Below are 23,570 nucleotides of genomic sequence, written 5' to 3' on the forward strand. Positions count from 1 at the left end.
TCATATGCGTCTGGGAAATCCTCCTACTCTTCAATTTTCTTGGAGGGATGCCCTGGGTGCCCGTGGGGCACAGCAAGTCAGCACGTCCAAACCAGAACGCCCATCCTGCATTACACCTGTTCCCCCTGTGTTACACCTGTTCCTCTTCTGTCACCTTGACTCAGAACAGCATCATCCCCACCTGCCCAGGCTGGGACCCGAGAGCCATGTGGACTCTGCTGTCTTCCCTCCACCCAATCCTGACAATGCTACCTCCTGAAAGGGCGCTCCTCCTTCCGTGCCCCTCCCCCCTGCTCTGCTTGACCCCGGCTTCCCCGTTGCCCACAGGTACCACTGCAACAGCTCCAGGACTGCTTTCTCTCAAACCACCATCGCAGCTGCAGGAGAGCCATTCTTCTAAAGCACAGATGTGTCACATCCTGTCCCTGCTTACAACACCCGTGACTCCCCACTGACTACTCACCCCCAGGACTCCCCTGCTCCCGTCCCTCTCGCTCCTGCCCATGCCTCATTCCCTCTGCCTTTCAAAAAAAATGTTCATTCAAATTAAATTTAAGTAACATACATAAGTATTATTTGTTTCAAAGGTAGAATTTAGTGATTCATCAGTTGCATACAACACCCAGTGCTGGGGCTCCTGGGTGGCTTAGTCAGTTAAGCCTCTGCCTTCAGTTCGGGTCATGTTCCCAGGGTCCTGGGATCAAGCGCCACATCTGGCTCTCTCCTCAAAGGGGAGCCTGCTTCTCCCCCTCCATCTGCCATTCCCTCTCCTAGTGCTCTGTTACTTGCTCTCTTTGTCAAGTAAATAAATATTTAAAAAAAAAAAAAACAAACACCCAGTGCTCATTCCATCACATGCCCTCCTAATGCCCATCACCCAGTTACCCCATCTCCCACCCACCTCCCCTCCAGCAACCCTGTTTGTTTCCTATGGTTAAGAGTCTCTTATGGTTTGTCTCCCTCTCTGTTTCCATCTTATTTTATTTTGTGTTCCCTTCCCCTATGTTCGTTCATTTTGTTTCTTAAATTCCAAATATGAGTGAAGTCCTATAATAGTCTTTCTCTTACTGACTTATTTCACTTAGCATAATACCCTGTATTTCCACCCACGTTGTTGCAAATGGCAAGATGACTGAGTAGTATTCCATCGTATGTATATGCTACATCTTCTCTGTCCATTCATCTGTCAATGAACATCTGGGCTCTTTCCGCAGTTTGGCTATTGTGGACATTCCTGCTATAAACAGTGGGGTGCGGGGGGCCCCTTCAAATCACTATGTTTGTTTCCTTTGGATAAATCCCCAGTAGTGCAATTGTTGGGTCATAGGGTAGCTCTATTTTTAACTTTTTGAGGAATCTCCATACTGTTTTCCAGAGTGGCTGCACCAGCTTGCCTTCCCACCAACGGTGTAAGAGGTTCTCCTTTCTCCACATCTTTGGCAACATTTGTTGTTTCCTGACTTGTAATTTTAACCACGCTGACTGGTGTGAAGTGGTATGGCATCGGGGTTTTGATTTGTCTTTCCCTGGTGCCCAGTGATGTGGAGCATTTCTTCATGTGTCTATTGGCCATATCTACATCTTCTTTGGAGAAATGTCTGTTCATGTCTTCTGCCCATTTCTTGACTGGATTCTTTGTTTTTTGGGTGTTCGGTTTGATAAGTTCTTCATAGATTTTGGATACTAGCCCTTTACTTGATAAGACATTCGCAAATATCTTCTCCCGTCCCATAGGCTGCCTTTTAGTTTTGTTGACGGTTTCCTTTGCTGTGCAGAAGCTGTATATTTTGATGAAGTCCCAAGAGTTCATTATTGCTTGTTTCTCTTGCCTTGAATGCCTTTCCATCCTTTTCCTGCAGGAAAACCCCAGCTATCTCCAGGGCTACCTGTCCTTGGCTTGTCCTCCGGGGCAGCTTAGGCCCCTTTTTCCCCAGCTCCACAGCCCTGCAGTCTCAGCATCCTCACATGAAAAGACACAATCCCTACATCAACCCTTGTTGTGAAGAACAGAGAGAGAGAATTCTGCTGTGCTCAGAATGAAGGAGACAGTCCTGGCTTAGGGGTACAGAGGACAGTTCTGCCCCCATTCCCAGAGTGGCCATGGGGAGCCTCCTCGAGGCCGACCTCAAGAGTTCCTCAGGCCTTGCCAGCCAAGCCCAGCCTCTCAACAGGAAACCACCCCTCCCCTACAGCTGACTGGCTCCCACTGTGGCTGCTGCTGCAGAGCGTCACCAAAAGCCCCAAGCCTGTGCTGTAAAGTTTGAACATGATCAAAAACCCCTGAAAGACAGGCATGTAATACGCCAACGACCAAGGACGGACTACAGCTGGCCCCAGGGTGCAAAGAACCTCATCAAAATGGAAATAGATTTGCTGAGAAGAGTCTGGCCTGCGTTTAGAGGGATGCTGTGCACAGCTGCCGGAAAAGGAGAGAACATGAAAGTCGAAAGTCAAGTCCCTGTGCCAGCCGGACACTGTGACAGCCCAACTTCCACCTGGCCAAAAACAGAACCGTGGGGCCATCGTCCCTCCCACAGGTGGTGAGCTTTCTGCACAGTGCCGTCATGGCTTTGAGTCAACCTAGCTGCCAGGTGGCAGGGTAAAGTAGAATTGACAAGGGAAGAAGGAAGAAGCAAGGCCGGGGGCAGAGTGGGGCTCACAGAGGGCCCCAGGGTCCCACCTCGCTCATGGGGCAAGGAGGCTTATTATGATTTCAGTCTAGAACCCAGAGAGTAACAAGAAGCAGTGGCAGCCTTTCTGCATAAAACTGTCGTGGCCACTGACAGCTGGCCAAGGACTTGGGTGATCATAGATTCTAGCCAAATCTTCCATCAGCCTCAGGTTGACGTGGGACAGCCTGGCCCCTGCCCTCTAACACGGGCAGTGAGATCCCTGCCCATCACATCTGCTTACTTGAGCTTGTGGAGTCTTCAAGCAACCAGTCAGCTGACAGGGATCCATCAGGCACAGATGCTCTGCACTGGGAGTGCAAGGGAGCAAGGGGCACGGTGCCTGCTACTGCAGAGCTCAGTCCAGAGGGGGAGAAAGCTGATAAATAGACAAGCAGAGTCTGTGACCAATGTCAGAACAGGCTATGGAAGCTCATATGAGAGCTAGCTGGCCCAGTATTAGCAGAGAAGGTGATGGAGATCAGAGGCGGCTTCCTGGAGGAGGAGACACCTTAGGGAACCTTGAAGCCATGTGGGAATGCATAAGATAAATAAGGGAGAAAGAACATTCTAGAAGACAGAGTGAACAGAGGCACCAAACATGAAACATCGTGGTGTGTTCCGGGGATGTTCAGCACTTCGCTGTGGCTGCAGCCCAAGGACGAAGAGGAGAGGGCCAGGTGACTGGCTCCCGAGAGGTGCAGAGGCCAAGAACGTGGCAGGGAGAGGGCCTCACGCGAATGTGGTCCCTTGTGAACCAGCCGCCCCTGTTTTTCCAGAGTCATGATATTTCTGCCTTTAGTCCACACACCAAAAAGCTGGATGTCACTTAGGTCTTGGGTTATTTTAAGCAACAGGGTCGATTTTTCTGTACTCAGATCCCAGCACTGAAGCCCAAACTGCACATGAACATCTGATGAAGCCAGGGAGGTGGATGTCGGTCAGCTCAAACCATGGGTTGAGAAGGGAGCTCAGGAAGAAATCAATGATTTTGGTCCCTCCCAGTCCTTAAGAATCTTAAAAGCCCCTCAGATGTTTCTCCAGCCAGTCAGAGCATCTCCCTAAACACTATTTTGAGCCAGGCACATCCCCTTAAGTGGCTCTTGCCAGCCTGAGAGCCAGGCAGCAGAGTGCTAGTTTCCCAGCTTTGAAGAGAAGGATCAATAAGCGACAAGAAAGCCCATTTTCAGGGGTCTCTGTGCAGCCGGGGCCAGTGCATGGTGTGCCCCCAACTCTCCCCACTTCTTCCTCCTCCACACACATGCAAGCCTTACCCAGGAGGGAGGGGTGGCTTCTCCACTATTCTCTCCTCGAAAACCCAATGTAGCCTGACCTGACTTGGAGGGTGGGAAGAATTTAAAGACTGCTGAGTGTCCTCAGCTACTGAGCTGAACGCTCTTTATATGTTCCCTCGTTTGGAGCGCAGAGCCCCAGAGCAGCCTCCGCAGCCTGAGTTCGAGCGCAAGCTCAGCCACGCCCTCACTTCTATCAGCCTGCTTTCTCTCCCTTGCCTCAGTGTTCCTCATCTGTAAAATGGGGATGATGGTGCCTACTTCTAGGATTTCAGTGAGAACGCAGCAAGTTAATAAATGCAAAGCGCCCAGAACAGTGCCCAGCACTCAAGAAGCACACAATAATTGTTGGCCAGTACTCTTACTAGTTCGTCTGTAAGATAAGAGTGGAAGTTCCCTTATCACAAGCAGCTGATGCCTGTGGCTGGTGGGCTTGCTGGGCTGTGGAGGAGGAGCCCAGCCTCCGTGGAGGAGGATGCTTCCTCAGCCAAGTGACTGCAGGAGGGATCGCATGACTTTGGTGAGCCAATGAAACGAGGGTGGCAGTGATATGCATCCCTTCGAAGCAGAAGCGTTGAGAGGCAGCTCGTGGTTCACCATCTTCCTCTTGTCCTTCTGCCACAAAATCGGCAGTTCCCAGGGAGAGCCTGTCCCGGCAGCCCGGCTTCTGGAGTGGTCCTGCTGCGTGAGCAAGAGATAAACTTTTGCTGTTGTAAGCCACTGAGATTCAGAGTTTGGTTATTACCGCAGCAAAACCCAGCCTAGCCCAACTGATTCCGTAGATGAATTAAATCAAAGAAGTTAAGGTGGAAACGAACAAGCGATCCGTGCGTGACACCTGCCTTATTTTGAAATGCAAACATGCATTCATTCACTTTTTATGGAAGTCAAGAACGTTCCTTTCAGGGTCATTTGGTTGATTGGACCTTCATTTTGTCTTTCACAAGCCGGCCTCTGACACTCGTGGAGCAATCTGAATGTAGATTTCTTTCTTATTTCTACTAGGTTTAAAAAGTAGTCTACAGATGTCTCTCCCACTTTAATTTGGCAGCAACTACTTTAGTGAGTCCAACTTTCAGAGCTTTATAAACGAAATCAACTTTCTTTCATGAAACCCATTGTATTTCCATACTCAGGTTCCATTGGTCTCTGTAGGATTTAGTTCAATTATGAAATTACTATGACACCAAGAATAAAGGGATATAAATGTATATGTGGGGTCTTGTCATGGCCACCCTAGAAACTAATTCAATAACTGAGGTCTCCTCTTTCTCAGCCCAGGACCACCCATCACATGACCACGGTCCTCCTGCAGTCCTCCCAGACACAAAACTGTGAGAACTGCAGTCCTGTCTCTCCATCACATTAAGATCACAGGGATGGGACTGTTATCATTTTTCAGTAGACAAAACTGAGGGTGGGGGAAGTAACTTTTCTAGATAAGAGTAAAAATGACTGATGCTTACTGGGTGTGAGGCTTCCATAATTCATAAGCAAAATAAATAAATAAATAAATCACCCATGTGATTGGAAATAACTCTGAGTACAAAAATGAGACCAGCAATTGCAGCAGCTGCAACCTTGAGGTTAAGAAGGCCAAGGACCCCAGAAGATCAATTCCTCATGAGTCACTGGGACAAGACAGCAGCAGTAGACACTCATCCATGCCAAGGAAGACCAGAAGGCACACAGCTGTCCCGAGCCTACAGCTGTTCTGAAATTGGGCTGGGCAGATGTTGAGGGCCCCACCTTGAGAAGCAAAATGCTTCCTGAAGATGCCCTGGTTCTGCTCCTCAGCAGTAGCTTCCAGACCACTGGTTTTCCATGGCCCTTCACTCTACATTTTGGAAAATCCTGTTTTCCTCCCAAATAAGTCATTGGAGAGTACTCCAATTCAGGGACTGCGCTTCGTCCTTAGCCTGCTTTCTGCATGTAGAACTGAGGAGGCCCAAGGGTCCATTTTAGTCTTGAAAAGCATAGGGTTTAGAGCTCCTATGAAAGCGGAACTCTCTCAAAAGCTTCACGGGTGTTTTATTACTTTATTCCAAGAGGCAATAACCATACCATGATCCTTTCAGATACACTCCTCTCCCTCTCTTGACTTAACTGTGAGCACTCAGGCTCTCCAGCTTCTCAGGCGGAGCCCACTGTTCTTCTTCTCTCTCTATTTTGTCCACTTGAAGGATGTAGTACCTCGTAACTTAATTGAGTCAACAATTTAACAAAAACCATGACAGCTGCACCCTTGATTTGGCCTTAGCCGTGATTTCTAATTGGCATTTGTATCTAGGACCTTCTACGTTTGGAGATGACAAGCAGCTTTGCCTTCCAACCCTTGAGCCCCAGAATTTCCAGCACTCTCCATTCCTGTTCAAACCTGCTTTCAGATTAGCCCTTTTTTTTTCTGAGCTCATTTCTTCCCTACAGTGGCAGTAAGGACATGGGGCAGGCATTCTGTTTCTCAACCTCTCCTCCCTCCAGCCCCATATGCTCCTTCGACACATCATCCACATCCCTGTTAATCAGACAGCAGTTTTACCAACTATTTTTCTGCTGCATGACACACATTAGCTCCCCGGTGACAACTTCTTTTTTGCCCACCAACTGGCGCCCGAGACGATGCCACACAGTCTACTGTTGTAGAATGCAGCTCTGCAGTCTGGGTACACTAATACAATATTCAAAATTCTTTATGGGAGGTGTTCTCCCCATTGAAAGCTCCTGGTGTATGAGGGGAATATACTCTGGTTTTGCTGTTAGTGTCGTTACTTTGGTTAAAGCAACCTGGGGTGATGGCACTAACTTGTTTGCTGTGCCATCACTGTAGCATCTACTAGGGCCAGATGCTTATACACAGTATCTCCAACCATCACAGAATCGATGTCAGCCTCCCCGCCTTCCAGAAGGGAAAACTTGGGCTCAGAACCATCAGGGACTTGGCTCAGAATCACTCATATTGTAAGTGATTAATCATGAATTAGAACAAAGAGGTCTCCAGGCCCTGGCCCTTTCTGTAACTATTCAGCTTAAACAATTAGCTTCCCTCCTGTGATCCTCAAGTTTTTCCATCTGTAATGCTGGAAGGTTAGACTAGAAAATCCCTAAGGCTCCCTTATCTTCGGGGCTCTTTTTCTCTTAAAGATAAGAGTAACAAAGCTCCTCTGCTGTGAGTACTTTCCAATTCACAAGCCCATTCATTAAGTCTGATCACTGCAGGCAGAGCCTTCCGTGAAATGAGAGATTGACAACCCCGGGGGAGGAAATAGCCCTCTTTACATAATGATTCCCACTATGATTTGGTTATAAATAACCCACGGAGAAAATGAGGCTTCTTGGCAGGCTCTGATTGTAGTGGGTGTTGGGATGCGTGGCCGTGACTGCACAAACACTCTAGGCTGATGGGGAAGGTGCCACTTCCGGTTCAGGGGGCCAGGCACTTCTGCATAAGAGGAGTATTTGGGTGACCTGATAGAAGCCCAAAGCCACCTGATGGAACACAGCAAATACAACTATCACAACCTCAGGCCTACTTCTCAGAAGTTACAAGACAGTGGGATTGCACGGCCACTGTTCGCTGGTAGACACAAGGGTACTCCAGGGGTGCCTGCACCTGCATCCCAAGATACGCTGGTGTGTGTGTGTGTGAGCCAGACACTTCCTGGCTGAAGGTCCTCCAGAGGACAGAGCGGGGACAGGGACAAGCATAAACCTCATCCACTCCCCTTCCTGAGCTCTCAGCAGCCTCTATTGATGCAGCCATTCATACACCCATTCCATACACTTCTGCTCAACCGCCTCTCGGTACCCCTCCCTGGGCTGACACTCTGGGGACCATGGAGGTGAAGCTGAAGAACACAGGCTTTCTGTGAGCAGTGATGCCCTGGATACACATGAATATAGAATAACAGCGGAGACATCACCTGGCAGATAGTGCCCAGCACTGTGGACAGACAAGGCAGGCAAAACTCCAGGGAATCAAAGATGTTTTCCAGGAGGGAACAATGGGATGGGTGATGTGGAAAGCAGCCTCTGGACAATTCACTGGACTGGCAGTTGATGATTTGAATCCGCCCTTCAGATGGTTGAAGTCACTAGTCCAGCTGGGAAGATCTAGGTTTGCAGATGTCCCTGCTGGAGCTCACATGCCTGCCCACCAACTCCTACCAGAATCAGGAGTTTCGACTAGTCCTCGTCGTGGTCCTGCTGTCCCTACCTTCACACTTGAGTTCAGAGCTGTCATGCCAAGAGCATGTGATTGGGACAGTCACAGCAGGGTGTCGATCCAGGCTCTGCCATTTTCTGGCTACAGGACCAAGTTGACTTAACTCCCTGAGCCTCCTTATGTGTAAAATGAGGCTGGTGATATCTAGTTTACAGAGATCTGGGAATTTAAGTAGTTCTTGCTGGCCCCCAGGAGGGGTTAAGTTCTGCTAGGAACCTCCCATGACCTCCTGTGCCAGCTCTTGCTGGTGTAGTGAGAGTACCCTTGAGGGCAGGTCCCTATTTGACTCACTTCTGAATCCCTAGAGCTTGGAACACATCCTGGGAGCTGTTAGGAACCCAGGAAATGTTACTGTGAGAAACTGTATTCTTGTAGACTCTATTATTATTCGGCTCCCACTAGCTCCCCTACCCCCATGAGGGCAGTATGCCTCTCACCCCACTGCTCTTGGGTTTGGCTGTGTGCTGTTGCTTTGGCTACTGGAGTGTGAGTAAACTTAGTGATACTACATCTCTGCAGAGGTATCAAATGTCCTTGCTTGGTTTGATGTGGCCCCGTGTGACTCTGTCCTCCAAAATGGGATAAGCATGTCTCAGACAGCTGCTGCCCTTTTCCTGGGTCTTCTAGTGAAAGCCAAGTGAAGGAGGCATGAACCCAACTCACAGCCTGGACCCAGGCCCATCAGAATCTAGGAAAGCCCTGTAGGGTCAGAACTAGAGCCTAGTTCATCCATGAATGTGAGAAGTAACAATTTGTTAGCACTGAGATTTGGGGACTGTTTGTTACACAGCATTATCACAACAAAGCCTAACATGTTATATAAAGTTAAGTCAGTACTAACAATGTGCCAGGTATTATTCTAAGGGCTTTATACAGAGTATCCCATCTAATCCTTACAGCATTACATGGGGTGGTATTGTAATTATCCCCCCTCAACAAATGGGGAACTTAGGCATAAGTTACCCCTAGGATCATATAGCTAGTAAGTGGGAATTCCAAACTAACAACCCAACTCCAGAGCCTGAGTGGCATAACCCCTATACCACGCTGCCTCCTGTAATGAGTCAACAAATTAATAAATTAATCTCTATATCGGTCAGCCTGGGGCTTTGCCCTGAACCCCCAGACACTGAACCCCACCCATTTGGTACTTCTGCTGCCCTTCCTGCATTGTGCTGATGAGACACCTCACCCCCTGAGCCCCATTTCCCAGCCCAGTGTCAGCCAGGGTCTTGCTTCCTGAGGCCAAAGTTCCAGATAACCCCACTAGACCTTCAGGAAGAGACTCTATCCCTGGATTCTCAGATCCCATAATGAGAAACTCTCATGCCAGCTGCTGAATTGCTGGCCACCCACCTTACCCCTGAACTTCTAGAATGAGTCACTAAACCTACCCAGTTCTCATTGTACTAGGTCCACCTGTTAAGCCTGCTAGCCAGTCAGAGACTGTATCAGTCAGGGTTCTCCAAAGAAACAGACTCAGTAGGGTGTGTGTGTGTGTGTGTGTGTGTGAAAAGAGATTTGTTAGAAGGAATTGGTTCATGCAACCATGGAGGCTGAAGAGTCTCAAGATCTATAGCCAGCAAGCTAGAGAGAGACATGAGACCCAGTTAGCACACAATCTTCAATCTGATGGAAAGTATTTAAAACAACCAAATTAGCAGTGGAATTGACCACTCCAAGAAAATATGCCAATTCTGGGTTGTCTGAGATTTGATCACAAATTTCTCATCAGTTGGCTAAATGATAAATCCAAATTACCAATTTTTTAAGATTTCATTTATTTATTCATGAGAGACACACAGAGAGAGGCAGAGACAGAGGCAGAGGGAGAAGCAGGCTTCCCAAGGGAGCCCAATGAGGAACTCAATCCCAGGACCCCAGGATGGCGACCTGAGCCAAAGGCAGACACTCAACCACTGAGCCACCCAGGCATCCCCCAAATTCCCAGTTTTTATTCTGATTCATACTGAATATTGCTGATAGAAATCATCAATGAATAACAAACCTGGCAATCACACAATGAAGTGGTAAATTGCTAAAAATAACACCCTTCCCCCAAACAGAAAACACAGTGGCAGAAGATATCGGTGAAATTTGATACGGAGAAAAGAAGCTGATGAATAAATGACATCTTCACTGTGAAGTTTTTGAGGAAAATAATTGATTCAATAAAAACAAATTTAGTAAGATTAAAACAAGAACACGGAAAGTAGCTGTAAATGGCTTCCTTGTGCCAAAGAGAAAAATGATCGATGCATTTAATTTGTTCAGTGCATTTTCCTCTAGAAAATACTTGCTAGGGGAAAATTTGCCAATGTTGATAGACTTATGGTTAAAATGTTTGTTTCTAGAGACACAGCATCTTCATCAGTGTTCAATGGTAGGGACAAAATATCTGTTTATCTTTGCTCTTTGGAAATGCTCTTCCATCTTCTCATGTTGCTTTTCCCCACCTTCTCTCCTGTTACCGGCCTATCATGGGCTCATTTAGGTGCTATGTTAGCTACACGATATTTCCTGATGCTCCCTCTAGACGGGAACTCACCCTCTTTGAATTATCCCTGTGCTTTTTCTCACTGTCTCACTGCATGGAGAGCTTTCAACCTGTACCACAGTTAATGGACTTAAGACACACTTCTTCCCCCCCCGAGCTCCACACAGCCTGTATCCTGCCCACCTAGGCAATCCTGGGGCCCAGCTCACAGCCCTAGCACCCAGGACTAATCAACAAAAAAATTTTTTTAAGATTTTATTTATTTATTCATGAGAGACACACAGAGAGAGGCAGAGACTTAGGCAGAGGGAGAAGCAGGCTCCCCATAGGGAGCCCAATACAGGACTCAATCCCAGGATCCTGGGATCATGCCCTGAGCCAAAGGTAGATGCTCAACTGCTGAACCACCCAGGCGTCCCTCGCTAGTCAACAAATTACAGAGGGATGACCGGGGGTGGAAGCGATCACTTGCACACCAGTATGAATTTACGTCCATGTGCCACCTTTCCCACAGAGACCTGCCTCTTATGTGTGCAATAAAATCATTGATCTGTCAAAAGTTCCCTAAACATGATAGCAGGTGGGGCAGATGTTGTTGGGGACTGAACACCCACGTCAGAGTTTGGATCTCTTGCCTCCTGTGTGACACGTATTCCACTGAGGTACCTGGTCAACCCCATTCATGTTATTCCTCTTCACTTCCTGCCTCCAGGTTAACCAGGACCCCATGTTCTTTAGAACCCCTGGCCAAGGTTGCTGGAGGAAGGCATGGCTATGGGGAATGGGAATGGTCTGGGAACAACTACAGGTGACAATGTCAAGGTCAGGAAACAGCTCTTTGTCACCTCAAACAATTGTTGAGGTAGTGTTCAAGAAAAAGATAGGGATGGATTGAGGTCTCTGGATGGGATATCTCGGGGCACTCCCCTAGCCCCCAGCCTTCAGGGCTAAGGGAGCATTAGCCACGCAGCCACATGAGGCAGAGTATTTAGTGGGGAGAGTGGGCTCCGAGCCTTACTGCCCAGATCTGAATTTCAGATCTGCCCATACTCGCTGTGTGACCTTGGACAAGTCACTGGACCTCTCTCTTCCTCAATTTTGTCACTCATAAATGGTGGCGTTAACTGTACCTACCTCCTGGGTCTTTTGTGATCATTAAGTGAGTTAATGTTTATAAAATGTTTAGCATATAGCAAGCACAGAACAAACCACTGTTCTCATAACCCTCTGCTCTGGGTGTTCTCCGGCGCCCCGAGGTACTCCATGGACATGGAGCGTGAAGGTGCCCTGTGCTTGTGTGGGGAAACATGACTGGGAACTAGGGGCCTGTGCTCCGACCAGATCAATGCGTCCCTCCCCCCCTTCTGGACCAGCAAACCCTTCCCTGGCATCTGGCAATCAGGAGTCAAGGGGGAGTCCCTCCTATTTGTATGCAAAGGCATTCTCCTGAGGATCCGTCAACCCACCCATCACAAAATGCTTTTGGACTCTCAGGGAGAAAATTTCAGACACCTGCAGAGTGCCTAAGATCAAGAGAAGCAAAACAAAGGCACAGAGGAGCTCACACTGAAAGTTGACCCTGGAGGAGCCAGGAGGGTCTCCGTATCACCAGGCAGGAGAACCCAGGCCCCGAGGAAGCCATTCTCCGTGAGGCTCCAGCCTTGGCTTTGAGTGGCAGTGAAGCGAATTTCTGGACTGTGCTGCACAGCAGGGATGCTGGGAGCACCTGTCTCAGAGCCCCAGCTGGCGCAAGGACTCACTGGCTCATACCCAGAAGCCCCGGGCACAGTGCCTGGCACTGATTCAGTAGTCAGGCAGCACTGGCGACTGTCTTGGGGGGTGGAGGTCCCAGACCCAGACCTCTGGTCCTCACCCCCACTTGGATGGCCTTGGGCACCTGCACAGACTATGATAGCAGGTCATGGAAGCAGAGACCATGATGCCAGTCCACCTTTACTCCTGGGCACAGAGTGGGCAATTCATACATCTTTGGAGCCCCCGGTTTATTCTGTTTGGCTGGCAAGTTATCGTCCTCGCATTCTTTCCATGGGGGAGCAGTGGCGAGCCACACAGACACTTCTTAGCTGTGTCATCTAGAGCGAGTAACATGACTTCGCTGAACCCCAGCATCCTTAGCTGTGCAATGGGAAGGGGCTGTCGCACTTATAAGGCTGCTATGAAGGATCAGCGAGACCACTCTGTACAAACCCCCATGTGCCATCTGACCTGGAGTGAAGTCGAGTAAATGAGGCTTTTTTACCTTCATAATGACCCTGTGATGGAAGCATGATGGGTTTTTTTTTTAAGACTTTATTTATTTATTCATGAGAGAGAGAGAGAGAGAGAGAGGCGAGACACAGGCAGAGAGAGAAGCAGGCTCCATGCAGGGAGCCAGACGTGGGACTCGACCCCGGGTCTCCAGGATCAGGCCCTGGGCTGAAGGTGGCACTAAACCGCTGAGCCACCCGGGCTGCCCGATGGTTTTCATTATTTGAGATGAGGAACGCCGACTCAGAGATATTGGATCATTTACCTAAAATCCCACAGCTGGGACTTGAACCCAAACCTCCTGCTTCCTGACGTGGTGCTCTTTCTTCGTGCCAAATTATTATACTGAAGGGGAGGGGCAGGGGGAAGGGGACAGAGAGGCACTTACAGCTGTAGGCTGCAGCCCCTCTCCCTGCAGGAGGGCACCGCAGTAACGGAGACCTAGTGCCTCTGAGCTTGTATTCATTTCATTTCTTTTTAAAGATTTTATTTATTTATTTTTGAGACAGACACATGAGCCGGGGGAGGGGCAGAGGGAGACGCAGACTCCCCACGGAGCAAGGAGCTCGATGCAGGATTTGATCCCAGGACCCCATGATCATGACCTGAGCCGAAGGCAGAGGACACTTCACTGACTGAGCCACCAGGGGCCCTCATTTCATTTGTAAAGTCCTCTTCTCTTCTTTGACAATGGCTTCCTGCCACTTCACTAAGAAAGTCCTGCTCTCTCTCATGAAATAACAAGACAAAGAACAGGCCTTTCAGATGCCCATACCCCCCACCCTTACCCCCTCACTCTCACCCTGCCCCTGCCACCTACGGTTTCTCAGCGCTAAATGACCATTCTCAACTCCTTTCAAAAAGAACTAATCAGGGTCCTAAAAATCCCTGAGCATCTGTAGTTCATCCACAAACAACTAGCAATACTCCATCTTATCGGGGGAGAAGGTAGGAAAAGAATAAATCTCATCAACTTATTTTATATAGAAAGGACAATTGGCCGTGGACTTTTTTGCACCGTGATCACCTTTGGAAAAACCTTTCTGAGAACAGGAAGCACCTTCTGCCTCCCAATGAAAGGTGCAAATGGCTGTGGAAGGAGCACTGATCCGGGGGCCTGGAGACCTGGGTTCTAGATTCCTACGACCTTGCTGGGCTTCTTGGACCAGTCCCTCAGCTTCTCTGGGCCTAGTTTCCACATGCACACAATGCAGGAAGGAGACAAAATGAGTTTTGATCAATCAGCTTTCAAATTTGCTGAAAGTACCTAAAACATTGCTAAAGAAAAGAAACAATGGTGGCCATTTCTGTCCAGAAAACAATGTTCTCGATGTTTCCCTGAGCCCAGTATTGTGTTCATATCCTTACAAACGGGACACATGCGTCCCCAGGCCCCAAATTGGGAATGGCAAAATGGCATCTCCTTAACAGTGTCAAAGCAAAAGTCTGATGGCTCTGTCCCCGCTGTGAGTGGGCAGGGCCATGCTTCCTTTGAGTCCTCCCCCAAAGTGGGCTAAAACTTCAAGGGGTCCCGTAAGAGTTCAGGAACATTCTCTTCTAAATATCCCCCTCTGGTCTCAACCATTTCTCCCCTTATCACACTTGACATCTTGCCCTGATTCTTCTTGGTCCAGTTGTGGCTGAGTCTGATTTGCTGTTGACCCAATCCATCCCTCTCTGGATATTGGCTCCTGAGCTCCTGGTTTCTAGAATGGAGCATCCAAAAATGGAGCAAGCATAGGACTGCTGCATGGACACAGAGAGGCCTGCCCTGCTTTCCAGTCTTGTGGATACAATCGCAGAGTTATTAGTGTTCAGATTCTCACTGTCGACGTGGCCTTCCATTCTGCTTGCATCATATCACAGAACCCTGCCAGTCGACTGCAAGGTAAGTCCAGTTACTAATCCCCTTTTTTAATATGGAAAAACAAAACAAAACCTTGGCAGGTAACTTGATCTCTTTGACCTCCAGACCTCATGAAGTGAGAAGTTAGTGAGTCAGAATTTGAATGGGAGTGATGATTTCAAAATATGTCCACAAGGTATCAGAATAAACCCATGGGACTTAATGCATGTACGTAGCAAGGTATAGAAATGGAGAGACGCTTATGGGTATGCGTGTATGCACATAGGAGTACACGTGTGCGTGTATATACCTATATCTACTTCCCAGCTCTGTCCTTTGAGGGCGCCTAGAAACCAACTGCCTCAGTAGCAGGAACACCCCAGTGCCCAAATCTTGATTCCTAAATATCATTCCCTGTTAAAAGGAACTGAAACTCCTTAAAGAAATGGTTGATTCCAGAGCTCAGGCAGGAAATATACAGGATCAGTCTGGAGTGTTTGGGCCAAAAAACAGCAAACTGCCCAAGGACTAATGGCAATATCTCAAAAGGACACCGGGGGATCTGGGTGGCTCAGCGGCTGAGCGTCTGCCTTTGGCTCAGGTCATGATCCTGGGGTCCTGGGATCGAGTCCTGTATCGGGTTCCCCCCAGGGGGCCTGCTTCTCCCTCTGCCGGTGTCTCTGTCTCTATGGAGAGGAAAGGATTATAACCTATTATAAAATCTAGGAGTCCACGAGTCTACACAGGTATAAATTAAAAAATAAATAAATACTCTAACTTACAGTAAAAAAAACCAACAGTAAAACAATGATGGACTTTTTCTGCACACACCGTCTGGCAATCACAACAATGATTGATTCAGGGAAGGATCATTAATAGATGCTAAAACCAGTGGGTAAAAGCTTGAGGAATGAGGGGGTGTTTTCATAGTTTCAAAGTGTCTCTCCAAGGGATACTTGTCAAGTATCTTTGTATCAAGTATCAAGTACCTTTACAGCAGACACTGCCATAGCCCTGTGGTCACAAGGGACACTGCCAGTGGTGGGAATTGACAGCATGTGCCCCAAGATGATGCTCTGGGAGGGACACGGCATTGCTTCAGTGGGATTCCTGCCCGAAGGTCATAGTGGAATCTGTGCAGGAGCAAACACCAGACAAATCCAAACTCTAAGGACTTGCGACCAAGTGACAGGGACACGTCATTCCTGTCATCACACATAGCCAGGAGGGGGTGAGGGTGGTGAAGCATGGATTTTAAGGAAGTGCTTGTTGCTCGCCTGTTGTCACGTGTTCCTCCCATGCCGTGGGGTGGGTAGGGAGCAGGCATTATGGCCACCTTCAAATTTAGTGTAGGTCTCTGTCTGGGTGACCTTGGATGAGTCTCTGGACATCTCTCCTCCCACCGTGTCCTGGGTCAGCTGGAAGGGACTCACAAGGGATTTGTGGAGCTCTGGGGGAAATATGGAGGCACCTTGCTAGTTATAAAAGAGCACCCAGGTGTGTTGCACAATGATAACACTCACTCCCTATGGGGCTTTCAGTCCTGCAGGCTTTTGATCAGCCCCAAATTTGAGGACCACCACCCTGCAATGGGCAATACCCACCCAGGGCTTGCTGCGTAAACACCTACATACTCACTCAGTCGTAACACCTAAGACGTGTGTGTGTGTGTGTGTGTGTCCAAGGTGGATGCTCCATAGAGCATCTCCTCCACACCAGACACTATTCTAAGCCAAGAAGACTGAGGGCAAGACAGAATGAATCTCGGTTCTGGTGGCCTCAGCTTCTAGGACGATGTGGTTCAACCCAAGCTAGGAACCTCAAAGTCTACTTAAAATGTATCAAGCCTTGAACTTCTTTTAATGAGGAGCAAGAGAAAGAAAAAGAGCACAAAAATAAGCTCCGTGTTATACACACTCATTTAACCCTCATCCCAACCTTTGGGGTTAATGCATCCATTTTTCAGATAGAGAAACTAAAACTGGGGTTGCTCGGGTGGTGCACTAGGTTAAGCATCTGACTCTTGCGTTTGGCTCATGTCATGATCTCAGGGTCCTGGGATTGAGCCCCACGTCGGGCTCCATGCTCAGCGCAGATCAGTTAGAGATCCTCTCTCTCTCTCTCTCCCTCTCCCCCCCACAGTCCCACTCTCTCTCTCTCTCTCCAATAAATAAATACATCTTAAAAACAAACAACAAAACCTGAAACTAGAAGAGGGGCCTAATTTAGATAACTAATAAATGCTAGGTAACTAATATTTATTAGTTATCTAATAAATGGCTGAAATTTGAACTCGCAGCTGTGGAGCTTCAGAGCCCTGGCAGTGGTGGCTCTGTGGGTGCACTGCTGGGACCCAAATCCACCAGCCTGGCTCAGGGCCTCTCAGGGCTGGATAATTCCTTGTGGTGGAGGCTGCCCCGTGCGCTGTGAGATGTTTAGCCTTGGCCTCTTCCCACTAAATGGCAGGAGCACCCCACACCCGGTTGTGACAATCAAAAGTGTCTCCAGACATGGCCAAATGTCCCCTGGGGAACAAAATCTCCCCAACTGAGAACCACTAGCCCAAGTGTAAACAGTTGTCCCACCACTTACTGTCGTATAACCTGGATAAGCAACTTAAGCCCTATGTGCCTCAGTGTCCTCATCTGTAAAATGGACAAATGACAGTATGTGAGGTTAATGTGAGGATCAAATAGAATCAGGATGGCTAGGGTGGCTGGGTGACGGGCATTAAGGCGGGCACGTGATGTGATGAGCACTAGGTGTTATACTATATGTTAGCAAATTGAATTTAAATTAAATATATATATAAATGTAAAGGAAAGCACTTGGCTGTCCACATAAGGGCTCAGGACAAGATTCCTTTTTTCCACTGCCCTCTGCTGCCTCCCCTCCAAATATGAAAGAGTGTTCAGAGCAGGTGCACAGCGGAGGTTGGCTTACACATAGAAAGTTGTCACTGGAAAGTGTCAGGTAACCAGCTAATTAACAAATGGACAAGGGATGTTCAGATCCCCGCATTAGTGACCTGCTAACTGGGAATGTCCTGGCAGCCCTTCTCACCACTGCAGGGCAGTGAGGATTAAAGACTCCACAGCCAGACTGCCCAAGTTCAAGCCCAGCTATGAAACCCTGGGCTCATTATTTTGCTTCCTAATGCTATCATTTCCTCGTCTGTAAAATGGGGGTAATAAAGGTGCCTGCCTGGCAGTGAGCAATGAATGAATTAACACATGCGTGGTACCCAGAGCCCAATGCGGCCTATAGTACCTGCCGTTGCTGCTATTCCATTCCTAGAATAAGCCTCTCAAGGGCCTCCAGCCACACTGACCACCTTTATTTTCTCCTGGGGTGCCAAGTATAGTCCCATTTCCAGGCATTCACACTCCCATTCCCTGTGCCAGGAGCACTCCTCCTCCTAGACATTAACATCCCCCGACCCTCCTCCTTTGTCTGGGTCTCTATGCATACCGCCTCTTCTGAGACACAGCACCCAAAATAAGACAGCAGCTCCCCACCCTACTCATTGTGCTGTTGGTATCACATCAATCATCACTGCCTGACCCGATATATCAGAGTCTAAGCAGTACAGCACACACTGCAGAACAGTACAGTGTGGTCGTGTTCCTCCGCTTGTCTCCCTCCTATGAAAGCAGAAGTTCAACACACCAGAGTATCTAATTGGTGACTACATTCGTAGAACAGTGACCAGCACACGGTAGATGTAAATAATTATAAGAAATGATTAGAGAGGGGATCCCTGGGTGGCGCAGCGGTTTGGCGCCTGCCTTTGGCCCGGGGCACGATCCTGGAGACCCGGGATCGAATCCCACGTCGGGCTCCCAGTGCATGGAGCCTGCTTCTCCCTCTGCCTGTGTCTCTGCCTCTCTCTCTCTCTCTCTGTGTGACTATCATAAATAAATAAAAGTTAAAAAAAAAATGATTAGAGATATTTTGCAGAAGGGATTTTCAAAGTCCCCACATAACTCATTTTCCTAACACGGAAACTGTTGGAACTGGGGCCTAGAACAGGTTTGCAACAAAAACAAAACAGAACGAAACAAAACCTTGCTTTCTTATAACAGTGGGTCCTTTAGAACAGATTAGCTCTACTTAAGAGACTTCCAAACTGTGTTCCCTGAAACTGTGGTCTCCGGAGAGAAGGGTATAAGGAATTAAACCAAGCAAGGATTCACAAGGTCAAAGACATCGGGAAGCAACACAGAATTCTTTCCTGCTTGGGGATTCACACTGCACAGAAAAGCTCTAAGAAGCCCTGTAGAGAAAACACTTATTTGAGCAAGGTTTGCTGAGCTTACTTCACCCGAGACCCCACCCATAATGTCTGCATCATGAACAATTTGAAAAACAGTGCTCTAGTAGAAGTGTCTCAACTTACAGAGGCAGACAGAAAGTACGGCCCAGAAAGGTGATTGGAGTCACTCAAGGTCACACAGACAGCTTCTGAATCCTAGAGCAGGGCACTTCTCATGCCTCTCGAGGTATCCCTAGTGGTCCACACAAGTGATAGGTTCACCAGAGGCCAAAAACTGAGCACAGACCTCAGATTCTATTATCAGTTTGGCTAAATCACTAATGAAACTTAAGGTACCAAATAGGACTTGGTTTCAACCTCACCATTCCAGAGGTATTCACTCAACAAATATGGATTAGCCATTATGTGTCAAGCACGGCACGTTTTGTGGTGAACTAGACACAGTTGTTCAGTAGATTGACAATAAAATTATCCCTAAGAGACCAAAATTGATTGAACTGTCCTTGATAAGCCTGCTTCAGAGTAGGGACTTGTAAGACATCACATATTCAGATCTCATTTGCTTCCATTAACAATGCTCACATTTAGATCTAGTGGTAATAACATGCTCTCAATTGGAATGGTTCTGGAATAAAAGGTTCCCCTTTCCTGTGCAGGCTTCAGAGAGGAACCAAAAGCTAGGAATTCATTGGGCTCTTTTTTCTGTTGAGCACCTCAATCAATAGATTTTCCCATTTCTGATTCATTCAAATATCATCTCTGGCTCCTCGATTTTCATTAAAATGTGTTTTCTCATTTCCTGTTGTCTACAAATGAAAATGACTATTTAAAAAATGAGATTTGTTTTTTAAAGCATATCAGCTCACACATTTCAGAGCCCTTCAGAAATGTGGAACCAAAGCCACGTAAGTCTAAAACACTACAGATTCAAGACAGAGAAAGACTCGGCTATTATTCTTTATGACTTTTCAATGAACTAATAGCATCTGCCTAGGAAATGGGAATATTCTTGTATGTTATTTTTAAAAAGGAGATTCCAAATGAGAAAAAATATATTAGAATTTCAGACCGGAGAAGTCCCTATTTGATACTTTGTGGCACTAAAGCCAGCTCTCAGCACAGACTTGAGATGTGTGTATCTAAAAAAAAGAAAAAAAACTGCACACACACGCACACACACACAACAAAACCTGAGGAACTGGAAGCTCTTCACGGTCCTTGTTCCTGTGTGTACCTGTAAGGACAACCTGTCTGCAAAGAAAATAAAGATGTGCTTCCAGACCAAGCCAACATCTACCCTGATATTAAGGATGCTCTCATGGTTTCTCCAGGAACTATCCTGAAAACCAATCTGGCAAAGCAAAGATAATCACCTCATAATCCACATATTTTGTGTTTATTAGACACCAGAACAAATCAGAAAGAGTTGCTCAGCTGTTGTAAAGACACACACAGAGAGCAGAAATTGCATAAACAAAGGGCCACAGGAAGCTGGATACAGGAAAGCCACACACACACACCCCATCAGCGCAACACACACATAGAACCTGTTGTCTAAAAATCAACTGAACAAAAATAAGTCACTGATCAATCCATTTGTTTAAAAGGGAGGGGAGGGCATATTTTTTAAAGACCAGCTGCTATTTTTTTTTTTTTTTAATCAAACACCACCTTCTCTTCTCTAACCGAACCCTTGGTCCATTTCTGCTGGACTGGGGTATATTTGACTGAGTTTATGTCAAACACTTCTGCCAATTCTTCAAACAGCAAATCAGTCTGGTGAGGCTTCTCAGCACACGGGCGACTACAGACACAGACACAGAAAATGTGATCAACTGAGCAGCACTGGAGACGTATCTGTGAGTGTGTATTCCGCATGCTGGTTAGTGTCTGTGCAGTCATGTAGATCCAGGAGGGGCGCTTCTTAGGCAGTTTAATGGATTCCGTTTGGGGTGAAAGGTGTTATTTTGCCCAACGAAATCTCCCCCTCGCAGTCCAGCTCCCAGAGGGACTCGGCAGCAGGGTCACCATCGGGGGACGCCTGAGAGATCCGGGACATGCGGTCGAAAGGGCTCTCCTCCTGCTTGTCCACCTCCCCGTCCCCCGGGGTCACGGCATTGGGGATCATATGGATGTAGGCAGCTGCGATCTCCTTGTGGAGGACGGTGTCCTGGTTGTAGGAGATGAGCTCATTGCTGATGTTCACTGTCTCCACGGGTGTGCGGGCGCACAGGTGGCTGCACCCCAGCAGCTGCGCAAACACCTTCCGGAAGTCAGCGTTGAAGGCGTAGATGACCGGGTTGAGCGACGAGTTGGCCCAGCCGAACCAGACGAAGACGTCGAAGGTGGTCTCGCTGACGCAGGGGAGGCCCGCCCGAGGACCCTCGGGGCGTCCGCTGCAGAAGGGGACCATGCAGTTAAGGATGAAGAAGGGCAGCCAGCAGCACACGAAGACCCCCATGATCACCGACAGGGTCTTGAGGACTTTGGTCTCCTTCTTGATGGATGCCCGCAGGCTGGTGTCAGGGGCACAGGCTGCGCGGCTGCGGCAGCTCTGCGCGTGCTCCGCGGCGCGCTCCAGGGAGGAAATCCTGCGGATCTGCACCTGGGCGATGCGGTAGATGCGCGTGTAGGTCACGATCATGATGGCCACGGGGATGTAGAAGCTGATGAGCGACGAGGAGATTGCGTATGTGCGGTTCAGGCTGGAGTCACAGTTTTCCGCCCTCGCCTCTGGCTCCCCGGCGTCCTCCCAGGGCGTCCCGTTGGCCAGGACCGAGGGCGGCTCCACGCCGCCCCAGGGGTCCGCCTTGTCCCTGTGCCAATGCAGTTGAACCGGGATGAAGGAGATGAGAATGGACAAGGTCCAGGCCAGGCCGACCATGACCAACGCCACACGCTGGGTCATCTTGCGCTCATAGCGGAAGGGCCTGGAGATGGCCCAGTAGCGGTCCACGCTGATGACGCACAGGTTCAGGATGGAGGCGGTGGAGCACATGATGTCGAAGGCCACCCAGATGTCGCAGAAGGCCCCAAAGGGCCAGTATCCGGCCACCTCGGCCACCGCCTTCCAGGGCATGACCAGCAGCGCCACGAAGAGGTCGGACACGGCCAGAGACACGATGAAGACGTTGGTCATCTTGGCGCGCAGGTGGCGGCTGCGCACGATGGCCGCGCACACCAGCACGTTGCCCAGCAGGGTCCAGACGATGAGCAGGGTCAGGAGGCCGGCGGTGACCACCTGCGCGGGCCCCAGCGGCGCCGCCCCCTCCGCGCCCCCCGCGGCGCCCCGCGGCGCCCGCTGCTGCTGCCCGAACCGCGCCCGGTACGCGGAGCCGTTGCGCCCCGGCGGCAGCATGTCGGGCTCGGGGTCAGGGGCGGGCTGCGCGCGGTCCCAGCTTCGGCCTTGCGCCCCCCGGGTGACCCCATCGGGCACCCGGGGGCTGGCGCACCGGGACCCGCGGCTGAGGGATGCCCGAGCCCCGGGGGGGCCGCTCACCGTGCGCCGCGCCGGGCCCCGAGTGCGCGGGGTCCCCTCTCGCCGCCTCCGGTGCCTCCGGGTGGGTGGCTGCGTTGCGCCCCTCCGGCGCGGGCGCTGGGGGCGGGAGGCCGGCCGGGGCGCGCCGGGCGGCGGTGGCTGCGGCTGTGTCTGGTTCGCAGCCGGAGCAGCGGAGAGCCAGCCCGCACCGAGGGGGCGGGGGCCGGGAGCGACCCGCGGCGGGCGAGCGCGGCGGCGCTGCCTGCCTCCCGGTGTGCGCCCCGGGCCCGTGCCCCCGCGCCCCCGCGCAGCAGCCCCACCTGGGCCGGGGCGCACACTCCGCTCTCCGCCCGCCGCCACAGTCTGGGGGCGACTCCGAAGGTGGGAGGCCACCTTCGGGCCAAACCCTCGCCCCGCGCCAGGGAGAACACGCCCTGGGGCGACCAAGAGGTCCCCGACCCAGCCCTGGTGCCCTAGCCCCAAACACATTTGGGGAACGGGGAGGTGGGCTAGGGATGGAGGAAATCCCTGGCCTCTGGGTTGGGAAAGCGTGTTTGTGAGGCAGAGGGCAGCCTTGGCTTTCTCCCAGACCCAAGCCCCCAACTGAGACTTCATTCCTGGCTTGTGTGACCTTGAGCGCCCTAAACTTCCCTGGGTCTTGGTTTTCTTACCCACAAAATGGGCTAATGATTCCTCCTCCTCTCCGGTTCAGTGAAATCAGTCATCTAGGGAAAAAGCGTGCAGGAGGCCTGTCTCCTAGGAACCACTTCTCTTAAACTATCCCCGCCCCACTCGTCCATTCTAAGAATTCAGGCTCCGGGGATCCCTGGGTGGCTCAGCGGTTTAGCGCCTGCCTGTGGCCCAGGGCGAGATCCTGGAGTCCCGGGATCGAGTCCCACGTGGGGCTCCCAGCATGGAGCCTGCTTTTCCCTCCTCCTGTGTCTCTGGTCTCTCTCTCTCTCTCTCTCATGTCTATCATAAATAAATAAATAAATCTTTTAAAAAAATTTTAAAAATAAAAA

The 23,570-nt window shown here is 49.7% G+C and overlaps 1 protein-coding gene across 1 annotated transcript; it reads right to left on the reverse strand.

The window, feature by feature from the left end:
* Positions 1 to 20,447: 20,447 nt before the first annotated feature.
* Positions 20,448 to 22,428, reverse strand: DRD5 (dopamine receptor D5). The gene has a single exon (XM_072786603.1). The coding sequence runs from the start codon at positions 22,426 to 22,428 to the stop codon at positions 21,004 to 21,006; it is 1,425 nt and encodes a 474-aa protein (XP_072642704.1). The 3' UTR covers positions 20,448 to 21,003.
* Positions 22,429 to 23,570: the final 1,142 nt, after the last annotated feature.

The sequence above is a fragment of the Canis lupus genome, chromosome 2 (assembly GCF_048164855.1).
Source record: "Canis lupus baileyi chromosome 2, mCanLup2.hap1, whole genome shotgun sequence".
Taxonomy (NCBI): domain Eukaryota; kingdom Metazoa; phylum Chordata; class Mammalia; order Carnivora; family Canidae; genus Canis; species Canis lupus.

Coding starts and splice junctions, on each gene's coding strand:
- DRD5 (XM_072786603.1), bottom strand. CDS start 22,428: ATGCTGCCGCCGGGGCGCAACGGCTCCGCGTACCGGGCGCGGTTCGGG.